General features: G+C 43.4%; 1 protein-coding gene across 1 annotated transcript; it reads right to left on the bottom strand.

Moving 5' to 3' along the window:
• Positions 1–10,893: 10,893 nt before the first annotated feature.
• On the bottom strand, positions 10,894–12,381 carry LOC119331041 (early nodulin-93-like). Its single transcript, XM_037604211.1, has 4 exons — positions 12,183–12,381; positions 11,998–12,059; positions 11,844–11,919; positions 10,894–11,441 (listed from the first exon to the last, which is right to left on the bottom strand). Exons 1-4 carry the CDS (start codon positions 12,244–12,246, stop codon positions 11,350–11,352), a joined length of 294 nt encoding a protein of 97 aa, XP_037460108.1. The 5' UTR covers positions 12,247–12,381; the 3' UTR covers positions 10,894–11,349.
• Positions 12,382–13,369: the final 988 nt, after the last annotated feature.

The following is a 13,369-nucleotide window of genomic DNA, read 5'->3' as shown; positions in this document are numbered from 1 at the left end:
TGGTTGACCAGCCCCTCGGGTCCCACTGTCATACACATAGGCTAGGGTAACACTAGGTAACAAATGCACATTCTGTCTTCAATTCGATTTAAACAATTTCAAAAAATTCAGAAAATAAATTAAAATTTTAAAAATTAATATAAAATAATCCGTAAATCGGATGGAAAGAACTTTGTACATGAAAGTTGCTCAGAACGACAAGACGAATCCGAATACGTCGTCCGTTCGTCTGCCACACATCCCTAACTTATCGAACTCGCAACTTTCCCCCTCCGATTCATCTGTCCGAAAACGCGAAGCACCAGGAATACTTTCCCGGATGTTTTCCCCCTTCACCGGTATCGCCTACTACTGCGTTAGGTCACCCCTAGCACTGCGTATTGCCATGTTATGCTTTGTGTTACTTTGATTGCTCTATTATTTATTGTGTTCCCCCTCCGTTACTTCTTTCCGGTAGACCCCGAGACTCCCTGCAACCCCCAGTTCGACTACGGTGTTGACGACCCCTCTCTCTTGCCAAAGCAACCAGGCAAGCCCCCCCCCTTGATCACCAGATATCGCCTACTCTCCTCTATACTGCTTGCATTAGAGTAGTGTAGCATGTTACTGATGCATAGCATGTCCTTGCTATTACTGTTGTTACCTTTACCTGCAATCCTAATGCTTAGTATAGGATGCTAGTTTATCATCAGTGGCCATACATTCTTGTTCGTCTGCCATGCTATAGTATCGGGCCATGATCACTCGGGAGGTGATCACGGGTATATACTGTATACTTTATACATGATACATGTGATGGCTAAAGCCGGGTTGGCTCGAGGAGTACCCGCGGTTGATTCACGAATTGGGGGCTGGAAGGACATACTTTCTCGACAGCCCTCTGTGTGGATCTTTGTGGCGAAGCGACAGGGCAGGTTGAGACCACCTATGAGAGAGGTGGGCCTGGCCCTGGTCGGCGTTCGCGGTTATTTCAAATTAACACGTTTAACAAGATCTTGGTATTTGATCTGAGTCTGGCCACTGGCCTATACGCACTAACCATCTACGCGGGGACAGTTATGGGCACTCGACGTCGTGGTATCAGCCGAAGTCTTCGTGACGTCAGCGACTGAGCGGCGCGTGCCGGATTGGACTGGAACGCCTGCTAGGCTAGGTCTGTTTCCGGCCGCCCTCGCAACGTGCAGGTGTGCAATGGGCGATGGGCCCAGACCCCTGCGCCATAGGATTTAGACCGGCGTGCTGACCTCTCTGTTGTGCCTAGGTAGGGCTGCGACGTGTTGATCTTCCGAGGCCGGGCATGACCCAGGAAAGTGTGTCCGACCAAATGGGATCGAGCGTGTTGGGTTATGTGGTGCACCCCTGCAGGGAAGTTAATCTATTCGAATAGCCGTGATCTTCGGTAACAGGACGACTTGGAGTTGTACCTTGACCTTATGACAACTAGAACCGGATACTTAATAAAACACACTCTTCCAAGTGTGAGATACAACCGGTGATCGCTCTCCCACAGGGCGACGAGGGGAGGATCATCAATTAGGATTATGCTACACGATGCTACTTGGAGAACTTACCATCTACTCTCTTCTCCTGCTACAAGATGGAGGTTACCAGAAGCGTAGTCTTCAAAAAGACTAGCTATCCCCCTTTTATTCCGGCTTTCTACAGTTCAGTCCACATATGATACCCTTATTCCATTTGATACCAATCCATACATATGTAGTGTAGCTCCTTGCTTGCGAGTACTTTGGATGAGTACTCACGGTTGCTTTGCTCCCTCTTTTCCCCCTTTCTATACCCGATTGCTACTACTACTCGGGAGGTGCCTACTACTACGTGCAGCCCGCTGACGACGACCAGGAGTAGTTTAGGAGGATCCCAGGCAGAAGGCATGCGTCTCTTTCGATCTGTATCACAGTTTGTGCTAGCCTTCTTAAGGCAAACTTGTTTAACTTATGTCTGTACTCAGATATTGTTGCTTCCGCTGACTCGTCTATGATCGAGCTCTTGTATTCGAGCCTTCGAGGCCCCTGGCTTGTAATATGATGCTTGTATGACTTATTTTTTGTAGAGTTGTGTTGTGATATCTTTCCGTGAGTCCCTGATCTTGATCGTACACGTTTGCGTGTATGATTAGTGTACGATTGAATCGGGGGGCATCACAAATGGCTCGTGTCGTGTCTTGCGTTCCCAAAATGGGCCAGCCCAATTAGGTTTTTCCTCGCACCCATGTTTTTTTGTTTTTTTTTCACGTTTTTGTTACTACCTCTGTTTGTTTTTATAAGACGTTTTAGACTTTCAGACACTGTTCAAAAACAGCACAAAGCAAGTTGTCTGAACGTCTTATAAAAACAAACGGAGGGAGTACTTCTTTTTGAACTTTCGTTTATGCTTTCAAATATTCTAAGTAAATATATTATAAAAACTTTACATAAACCATTTGAAAAATGTTAAATGTGCATAGAGAATATGTTTCTCATGTATACGAAAATGTATTTAAAAAAGTTAATTCAAGCATTTTAAAAAATGTAAATAATTATTTTATAAATGTAAATCAAGCATTTGAAATGTTAAATGTGTATAGAAATTTTTTGACCATGTATTATAAAAATGTTAATGTTAAACAGGTATTTCAAAAATGTTAATCGAGCATTTAAATAAAAATGATAAATATGTATAAAAATGTTGACCATGTATTGAAAATGATTAAATTTATTGATCATGTGTTAAAAAATATTAATCAAGCATTTGAAAAAATTTAAATGTGTATAAAAAATGCTTAGCATGTATTAAAAAAATTGTATTTGAAAAATGTTAATCAATCATTTGCACAATGTTAAATGCACATAGAAAAATGTAAAAAAAATTGGAAAATATTAATCTTGTATTTGAAAATGTTAATCAAGCATTTGAAAAATGTTGACCATGTACTCAAACATGTTAATCTTGTATTTTTTTAACCAAGTATCTAAAACATGGTTAGAATGTGTGTAGAAAAAATGTTGACCATGTACTCAAAGAAATGATAAACTTGTACTTGAATGTTAGCGTTCAAAAAAATGTTGATAGTGTACTAAAAATGTTATACTTGAAAATTTGGAAAATCGTAAACATGTAATTGAATAGTGCTCTTGACGTATAAAAAAGTGTAGAATGAAAAGTAAAAGAAACAAAGAAAAATGAAAGAACCAATGAAAACCAAAAAACAAAGACAACCAAATAAAAAATTATGAAAAGGAAAACCAAAGAAACAAGTGCAAATAAAATAAAATGGAAAACAATGGAACCCGATAAAGAAACAGATGAAAATCAACCGAGAAACTAAAAAGACGAAGAAACCTAGTAAATACAAAAAAAAAACTATGAACGAAGCGGAGCAGGCTAACTCGATCGCGTCACCTAGCGCGGACAAAAAAACGCAAATGGCCTGGCCAAATAGCTACGTCGAAAGTGAAAACTGTTCGGCCGGACAGAAGAAACGCTCGCATGATGCGACACATAGTCATGGCGGCAGCAAGGATGGTGCAGGTGAACAAACACACAGCCCAATCAACAGAAACGGATCAGATCCAGAGCCTACTTGATCAAAACCTACTCCAAATAGTACACTACACCGCACCATACTAAGGGCCTGTTTGGGACTACTTCACTTCATAAAAATCGGTTTCGCTCCACTAAATTCACTCTGGAGCAATTCCATCTAGAAGTTGTAGTACTATCAAAAAGAATATTTGACTGCCATCTAGCTCCAGCTTCAAGAATGAGAAATTTGATGGAAAGGATCTATTTGATTGGTTGAGGGGAAAAAACGAAGGAGTATCCACTTACTGGTGGCAGTGATAGGTAATTTCCACCTAACTCCAGCTTTTGGAGTTTTTTGGAGCACCTCCTGAAGAGCTTCATAAAAAACTGGGAGTTGTACCCCAGATTCTAGTTTTTTTTGTGGAGCGGCATATCGTGGAGCTACCCCGTTTGGCTTGTGTTTTCTGGAGCGGAGCTGAATTTTAAGAAGCAGAGCAGTTCCAAACAGGCTCTTAACACTTCACATGGGCACAAGAAAAACATTCCATCTTTTATTCCACTTTCCAACTGGGAGCAAACGGAATCTACTGCCCTAGAAAGCAGCAACTCTTTTTTTTAAGGGAAGGCCGTCATGGCTAGCTTTATTAAAACTTAAATAATGTTTACATCGTCTACGAGCTTACTGACAATAAAGTCAGGGGGCTCGTCCAACCAACTAAATGAAGTCTTATTACACTAACTAAAATGAGCTAGCATATGAGCCACTTGATTACAAGATCTATAACAATGCTTATAAACGACCTTCCCTATTGAAGTACTAGTGTCCAAACATTCTGCGAATATTGCCGCCGCCTAGTCCCACCATATGGTTTGTCCATCACAATAATTGATTACTTGCAAAGAATCTGATTCAGCTTCTACCCGGTTACTCCCAAAGGAGTTAGCAAAAATCAGCCCGTCTCGCATGGCCAACGCTTCTGTTGTTATTGCATCCACCGCAACAGGTATAAACTTGCATTGGGCTCCCAAGAAATTACCTTTGTCATCACGCAGGATAGCCGCCGTAGCACCTACCCCTTCGTCCGAGTAGTACGCCGCATCAACATTTAACTTAATGAACCGAGGGTCCGGCTTACACCACTTTGCTTCAGGGGAAATTCTCACCAGCGATGTAGCCCTCTGATGGTTGCTTGAGATTGATAACACGGAGAGTGCCCATCTCCAAGGGGGAGGAATTGATTCATTGTGCGTCACTTTTCTACGGATCCATCAAAGGTACCAGCCCCCAACGGCTATTACTTGCTTGAAGTTAATTATTGGGTGCATCTCAAGCTGCTGGTACGGCAATGATAAGATAAATTCCAAGATCGCAGACCCCGATCTATCAACCTGGATCGCTTGGTCGATGATATTTGTGATGCCCAGCTTCGTCCACAAGTGTCGTGCATTCGAGCATAAAAACATTAAGTGACGGATATCCTCGGCCCCTTGATGACAGATAGGACAAGCACCATTGGAACCAATGTGCCTGTTAGTAAGTATAGCTCTTAGTGGGATAACTCCTCGCAGTGCTCGCCAACAAAAAATCTGTACTTTACGTGGAATCTGAAGTTTCCAGAGAGTATTCCACACTGCCTGAGTGGTAGAGCCACCGGGGTGTCCCATCATATTTGCATGCGCCCGAAAACTATGCATCCACTGCATATGATATGCACTCTTTACTGAGAAAATACCTGTCCTGTTCGGGTGCCATGCCACAAAGTCATCAAAACCATGCAAGTGTAGTGGAATCTGAATAATTCTGTGGGCATCCACTGGATTGAATAAACTTGTTATTAGCGCCTCATCCCACGTACCATTAGCCATATCTATTAATTCACAAACTTTGGTTAGGACCATTTGACCCCTTGGTGATATCACCATTCTATCCGGACTAGAGGGAATCCACGGATCCGTCCATATGTTAACATGTTCACCAGTCCCAATCCTCCAAATGTATCCTTTCAAAATACTCTGCCATGTGAAGGACGACCCATTTTTTGGTGTAGCATCAATAAGGGAACCATTTGGGTAATATTTTGCCTTGAGAACTCTCGCAACCAAAGAATGCGGGTCATTGATCAACCTCCAACATTGCTTGGACAACATTGCCAAGTTAAAAGAGTAGAGGTCACGGAACCCCATGCCTCCTTCACTCTTAGGGATACACAACTTCCACCACGCCATCCAATGCATTTTTTGGGTCTCCTTATCATCACCCCACCAGAATTGTGCAATAGCATCCGTGATCTCTTTACAAATTCCCTTCGGCAAGCTGAAAACAGACATAGCAAAAACAGGAATAGCTTGGGCCACAGTTTTTAATAAGATCTCCTTCCCTCCTGTAGATAATATTTTTTCCATCCATCCCAATAATCTAATTTTAATTCTCTCTACAAAATGTCTGAAGCAGTCACTTCTATCAGCTCCCACTAGAGCTGGGAGGCCTAGGTATTTGTCAGATAATGCTTCTGTATCAATGTGCAGAATCTCACAAATCTCCGCTTTTGACACTACACTTGTATTTGGACTGAAGAAAATACTTGACTTAGCCAAACTCACCATTTGTCCTGAACTCTGGCAATAGGTATCTAGCGTCTGCTGTAAGGAAGTTGCATTTAACACATCTACTTTCATGAGAATTAGAGAATCATCAGCAAATAAAAGGTGTGAAACTAATGGTGCATTTCTACACACTCTAATCCCATCCATGCCACCAACTTCTTCTTCATACTGCAACATACTAGAAAGTCCTTCTGCACAAATAAGGAACAAATATGGAGAGAGAGGGTCCCCCTGTCTAATACCCCTCGTCGGAGTGAAAATTTCTGTTTCGTGAGAGTTAAATCTAACCTTGTATCTCATAGAGCTAACACAAGACATAATCATCTCAATCCATTGTGCATGAAAACCAAGCTTCTGCATCATGCTTCTCAAAAAGATCCATTCCACACGGTTATAAGCCTTATGCATATCTAGCTTTACTGCACACAAGCCTGTCCGCCCAGCTCTTTTATTCTTGATTTTATGAATACACTCATACGCAATCAACACATTATCCGTTATCAATCTACCAGGAACAAAGGCACTCTGAGTTGGCGAAATAATTTCTGGCAGGATACTCTTCAGTCTCAGAGCTAACATTTTTGAGATGATCTTATACAAAACGTTGCATAGAGTTATTGGTCTATACTGAGTAATCATTTCAGGTGAGTCTATTTTTGGAATCAGCACAATAGACGTATCGTTCCACTCAACCGGAATCTGACGATTATTTAACGCAAATAATACCTCCTGTGTAATGGCGTCACCCAGGACATGCCAAAACTTTTTGAAAAATAATGCATGGAGGCCGTCCGGTCCAGGTGCTTTTAGATCACCAATACTAAACAAGTCTTGCGAACATCATCTGCAGTGTACGGTGCAATTAAGAAATCATTCATTTGCGCTGTCACTTTGGACTGGACCTTTTGTAGTATCGCCGGATCAACCTGTTGAACTTCTGAGCTGAACAAGTTATTAAAGTAGCTTCGTATATGTGGACTAAGAAGAGTCGTACCTTCCAATATATTTCCCTGTCCGTCATTTAATTTTTTAATAAAAAATTTCTTCCGTCTTGCCGTAGCATATGCCTGAAAAAAACCCGTATTGCGATCACCGAACTGGAGCCAGTTGGATCTCGATCTTTGCATATAATGTATTTCCTCGAGTTCTAGCAAAAACTCAATCAATTCAGAAAGCTCTTTTCTCCTCTCCTCTGTCTCATCATTCATAGGGCCGGTCATTAATTTTTCCAACTCCCTTTGTGTCTGCCGAAGTCTCTTCTTTGGCTTCTTGAGCACTCTCTGATCCCAGTCATGGAACATCCCATGCATACGGTCCAGTTTGGCCTGTACCGAAGTGAGGTTCGGATTGGTTTCAACCCTCTGCCATGTTTCCTGGACTAGATCAGCAAAGCTATTTTCTCTCAACCATCTAGCCTCAAAGCGCTTCACCTGGTTGCCACTTCCAGTGCTAGGTAAGTAATATTCCATGTCCACAAGCAAGGGTCTATGATCAGAATGGTTGTAACTTAGATTCTGTAAAGCTGCATGGGGGTATAGGGCACCCCAAGAGTCATTAATCAGGCCACGGTCCAGCCGCTCTCTAATGCGACCTCGCTGCCACGTGAACTGGTCCCCCAGGAAACCCATGTCCCTTAGCTCACAGTCATGAATGGCAGATTGAAAAGCTTGCATATACTATTCAATAAATATACAGCAGTGTGAAGTGCCTCTCCCCAAAAAGACAATGGCAAGTCAGAATAAGCCATCATAGACCTAACCATATCCATTAAAGTCCTATTCCTTCTTTCCGCCACTCCATTCTGTTGTGGAGTATATGGCAATGTATAGTGATGAATAATGCCATGTTCTTTGCAGAAATCATCTAGTATTCCTGACGTGTATTCACCACCACGGTCAGTTCTAAGTATTTTAATTTTCTTGTTTAGCTGATTTTCCACTTCCGCTTTGAACACTTTAAAAGCATCAAATCCTTCCGATTTGTGTTTAAGCAAATACACATAACCGTACCTTGAATAGTCATCTATGAAAGTGATAAAGTAGATTTTCTGCCCTCCCAAAGTGGGTGTGGAAAATTCCCCACAAATGTCAGTGAACAATGGCAAGTTGTTCTGTTGATCTATTTGCTTTGGGAAAAGGCGACCTTGTCATTTTACCCATAATACATGCTTCACAAATACCATAATCCTCCCACTTAAAGTTCAAAATTCCAGAACTAATAAGTCTCTTAATCCTATTCTCAGATATATGTCCAAGTCGCAAATGCCACAAGTAAGATTCGGAACAATTATTCTGTCCATTTATATTCCTCACAACGGAGTTATCTTCGCCTACTAAGCAATTATTTTCCATGATGTCATTTAGAAAATATAGTCCATCATGTCTATCGCCTGAATGTACTAATCTTCCATTTAAGACAATTTTAGCCTTTCCATCACCAAAGATAATTTTATATCCAATTGACTCTAGTTTGGACACTGAAACTAGATTCCTTCTCATATTGGGTGAATAAAGTGCATTTTCCAACACTAAGTTTCCTCCATCAGGGAGTTTAAGCACATAGTTTCCAATTCCTAGTATGTCTGCTTTAGCTTGAGTTCCTAAATAGACATGTCTTGTTCCTTTTGGAATTGTTTTGAGTGTGGCAAAAGAGCTAAGTTCTCTAGCTATGTGTGAAGTTGCACCAGTATCTACTACCCAACTATTCTGAAAAGTAGTAGTAAATAAGGATTCAGTGCAAACATAAACATCGGTAATACCTTCAGGGGATTGATTCCCCTTGCGGCTGTCATCCTTGTGAAAATTATCCCTTTCGCTGTTCGGCTTCCTCCTCTTGGTGTATTCTGACCTGAAGTGGCCTGTATTACCACAATTATGGCACTTGTAGTTCCTCTTGTCAATCTTCTGAAAAGAGTTGTTGTTGTTGTTATTTCCATGCTGCCCCCTGTCCCTCCTCTCATCTCTGTAGTTCCTTTGATCCCTGTCACGTTTATAATTGACCTTGTCCCTTAGGTCCGGTCCTCCTCCTCTCTTATTCCAATTCCTCCGGTTCCCATTGTTTTTGTACTCACCAAGGTGAAGCTCTGGCTGATAAGAAGCTTTATCTTTCCCTGAGTTAAGCCTGCGATCCTCCTCCATTAGCAAGTGTTGCCTCAGGTTCCTCATATTGAGTGTGTGTTCTGAATGACAAAAAGAAATCTTGAACTGTTCCCATGATGGTGGCAAAGAATTCAGAACAACCATGACTTGTACTTCCTCCTGGAACGGATAACCAGCAGTTTTTAATTCTTCCGCCAAGACACAGAGCTTGTTGAAGTGTTCATTGACTGTTTTATCACCCATCTTCGATGTCAGAAACTTGTTCACAAGACTAAGCACCTTCACAAGGGAAACTTCTCCAAAATCTTGTTCCAGCCTGAGCATTATTCCATAAGCTGTTCTATCCGACTCATATTCCGCAGCCAACGAATCAGTCATCGAGCCAAGGATATAAACTCTGGCAGTCTTGTTGTCCTTGGTCCATTGCTTCAGTTCATCATTGTATTCCTGCTTTTCTTCATCTGTAGCATCCTCTGCTGGCTCGTTAGGCGCCGGAGTTTCAGAAACATAATCAATATTCTCAGCCGTAAGCAAGAACATGATTTTCCTTTTCCAAACCGTGTAGTTTGTTCCATCAAGTTTGTAGGCACGGAGTAATTCAGCGGACACCCCATTGGAAGCCATTGAAATTGGTTTCTTCTTCAGTTACCTGAAGTTCCTGTCGTTGTTGATGTCGGAGCAGTCCTTGCCGTGGACGCGAAGCAGGCTGGCGAGAGTTGGTCAGGGCGAGCTTGACGAGGTGGCAGTAAGCTGGCGACGAACACGGCGGGCTCCCTCCGGCTCGGCAAGGTTGACGGGGCGAACGTCGATGGGGAACGGCGCGAACGTCGAGGAGGAGCTGGCCACGAGCGGTGGCAGGGTCGGCCCGAGGTGGATGGGGAGGCGGACCAGAGGTGGAGATGTGGGCGTGGGGTGGATGCGGCGGCGTTGGGCGCTGATGCGAGCGGAGCGGCGGCGCTGATTGGTGGAGGTCGAGCAATGCGGCGGCGGCGCTCGGTCGAGAGGAATCGAGCCAGATCGATCTAATCTTGGGTGGAGCTGTTGTGTACGTACATGCCTATCTCTTTCCTTTTTTTTAAGGAAAGAAAGACAGAGTACGCAGCGGAATACTAATCCAGATCGTAATTGATTTGACGACTAACAAAATCGTCAAACCCTTAATCGGCTCTGGTGCCAATGTAAGAGATATACGCACACGGTCTAACCCCTATTCCTCGATCCTTTTCCATGGTTTCGCTCACAATGATCAATTGAGGCTAGGGGTTAGGGACCTTTATATAGTGCTATTCTAGTTAATTTCAAACTGTATAAACTGCAGATAAATGTCCAGATAAAATCTGTTTAAACGAAGACTCCAGGTTAACTTAACCAACCACGATCATTAGTAACCATCCAATGCAAAAAAAAAGTAACCATCAAGGAGTTTCATCTGCAAACTGTCCCATAAGCACGTACGTGTGAGCCGCACGCTGAATTTGAGTTACAATTCGAATTCACAGGCTTTACCAATTCATGGAGCCAATCCCATGAACAACCTGGCATTCCATAATATGTTGTGCCCGGGCTAATATACATTTAGTACAATAAATATTCCAGCATTAATAAATACTGTTTCCAGCATATATGTACCGGCTTCCATGAACTATATTCCATTCATGTATTCCAAGCAATATTCAAGTGCATCGGTAAATTCCATATCGAGGTAAACATATTCCAGGAACTATATAGTAAAAATGTTGCAAGCCACATATAAGTATTTCCTACATGAGTGATTTATAAAGAAAACTCACGACCAGGGTAGCTGCCGGAGGACATCAAAACCCTGACTTTGTTAGTCAGGGGAACGGGAACCTGAAGAGAGGGCACCTCGTTAGTGCATCAAGCCAGCCTCACGAGGAGGTCACAGGGCCAGCGGCCGCCGCCGGCGGCGGCGACGCACCAACCCTAGATCGCCAGGAATATCGCCTCCGAGGTAAGCGCTACGAACCGGTATTCCTGCTCTAGAAAGCAGCAACTCTCTTTACACTGCCAGGTACATACAAACTGAAACTGAAATTAATCCGACGTTTCCTCATGCAGCACCATCCATGGATGGAACAGAGGGCCTGCGATTCTGTACAGTCCTGGATCAAGTCGACTCGTCGATCCTCCCGATGGTGTTCTGCCTTGCGTTTCGTAGAATGGTTTTATCCGCGGTGATGAAGAACCCGGCCACACAGGCTGTCCAATAAACAGGGATATTGTTTAGCAATTAAACTCCCAATTTTGTGTTGCTTGAGCATGGCAGACAAGAATAATCTTCCTTTTGAGCTACGGACGACCTCCAAATCCAATAGTGGTAAAGCAATACGCATGATCCTTGAACAGTGGCGTAGCTAGGGGGTGGCCAGGATGGTCCATGGACCACCCTGGAATTTCCCCATAGCTTGTATATAGTGTAGTAAAAAAATATTTCTTTGAAAATAAATAAACTTATGTAAATATTTCTATTGATGGACCACCCTGATTTATTGGGCTGGCTACCTTGAAGAAATGGCTTTCATCATCAATCTAACGTACGGTATCACCTTCTACTGTCTGATCAAGTAACTAGGATGGCTGAATCATTCAGTAGGATGGTACCTGTCGATATGATGAGCGCCTGCGCGGTGTAGTTCAGATTGTGCTTGGCCCAAGGAAGGACACGACAGGCAACGAACTGCGCAAGATCAAATCTGACAGAAGTCAGGATATATGCGAGCATGCACACAAGAATTCAGCACACAAAAACACGCACCGTGGGAACCGCGACCACGGTGCCTGCAATGGCGGCGTTCTTCCCTCCCAACAGGACAGCCTCTGCAACAAGATAACACGCGCAGGAAGCAAACATAAAGAGGCAGTAACAGCATTGGTTTCCAGATGGATCCGGGACGGTGGTGGAACTGAAAGAGGGTGGGAGGTCTTTTCTCTTCTGGGTACCTCGGATGGCGGCGCTGGATTCCTCCTCCTTGGGGGATCGGACGAAGAAGTTCCTGGCGGCCATGGCTCCTCGCTCCGTCCTGTTCCTCCCTTGCGGCTTCTTTCTCCTATAGCCTCTTCCGATTGAACGACGCGGTTGGTGATGACCCGAGTTGCCATGGCCGCCGGCAACTTCTTAAATCAAATACGAAAGGGAACACGGGTGTCCTTGACCTCGCTGGATGTGTATTTGAATATACATGGATGCCAATTCAACATCCACTGAATCTAGTCCCATGTAACCCTAAAAAAAGAAAAAAGAGTCCAGTCCCATGTGCAGGGGCGGCTACTGAAAAAGGCTGGGCCCACATGGGCTGCTATGTGAACTTTTCATATTTACAAACTAGATACTCGGTACTCCCTAGGGATGCGATGCGTACCTGTGGGTACGGGAAGAAACACGTTTTTTTTCCTTTTACAAGAGATACGGTTGTGTTTTTGCGAGAGTCATGGATGTACTTTCAGAAACGGAAAAAAAAACAGAAGCAAAACCGTGACACTCACGAAAGAAAAAAAAAACAGAAAACACAATTTTTTTCGTTTCGAGAGATATGGTTGTGCCTCTCGCGAAAGCACAACCGTGCCTCTCGCGGAAGCAAAACCGTGACTCTCGCGAAAGAAAAAAAACAGAAAACGTGTTTTTTTCGTTTCCGAGAGGCACGGCCGTGACTCTCGCCAAGCAAAATCGTGACTCTCACAAAAAACGCGTATTTTCATGCAAAATAAAAAGAATTCGAATTTTCTTTATCGAAAATCTAAGGAATACTTGTGGAAAATCAAAACGTCGAAAAACCCCCAAAAAAAACCGTGTAAAAAGCCAAAAACGCGTGCAGAAAAAAAATCCGAGGGAGTGCCCAGAACGCGACACGTGGCGAATGGGCGAGAGCGCGTCAAGTGGCGCTGATCACTGCCTAGCTCCTGAAGGAGCGCTCGTTAACTAATTGCTCTCTTGTGTCGCCTGATCTCTACGAGTTCAAGGTTTGAAATGGACTTTTTCCAATAAGAAGAGCGTGACAAAAGCCGCAGGCCGGCCCAAATAGCGGAACTGTATGCATCATAGAAGGCGCTGTTGCGGCCTTGCGGGGAACTCATATGTGCCGCTCGTTGCGGCAAATTGCCGAGCGGACGCACAGGCGACTCCTACCAGG

The sequence above is a fragment of the Triticum dicoccoides genome, chromosome 7A (assembly GCF_002162155.2).
Source record: "Triticum dicoccoides isolate Atlit2015 ecotype Zavitan chromosome 7A, WEW_v2.0, whole genome shotgun sequence".
NCBI classification, from domain to species: Eukaryota; Viridiplantae; Streptophyta; class Magnoliopsida; order Poales; family Poaceae; genus Triticum; species Triticum dicoccoides.
This window is presented reverse-complemented; position numbering and strand designations above follow the sequence as displayed.

Bases quoted from the DNA above. Each gene is read 5' to 3' on its own strand.
- LOC119331041 (XM_037604211.1), bottom strand. From the start codon at position 12,246: ATGGCCGCCAGGAACTTCTTCGTCCGATCCCCCAAGGAGGAGGAATCC. The intron at 11,920-11,997 runs GTGCGTGTTTTT...GATCTTGCGCAG, and splicing joins CCGTGGTCGCGGTTCCCACG to TTCGTTGCCTGTCGTGTCCT. The intron at 11,442-11,843 runs GTACCATCCTAC...TTTATTGGACAG, and splicing joins GGCGCTCATCATATCGACAG to CCTGTGTGGCCGGGTTCTTC.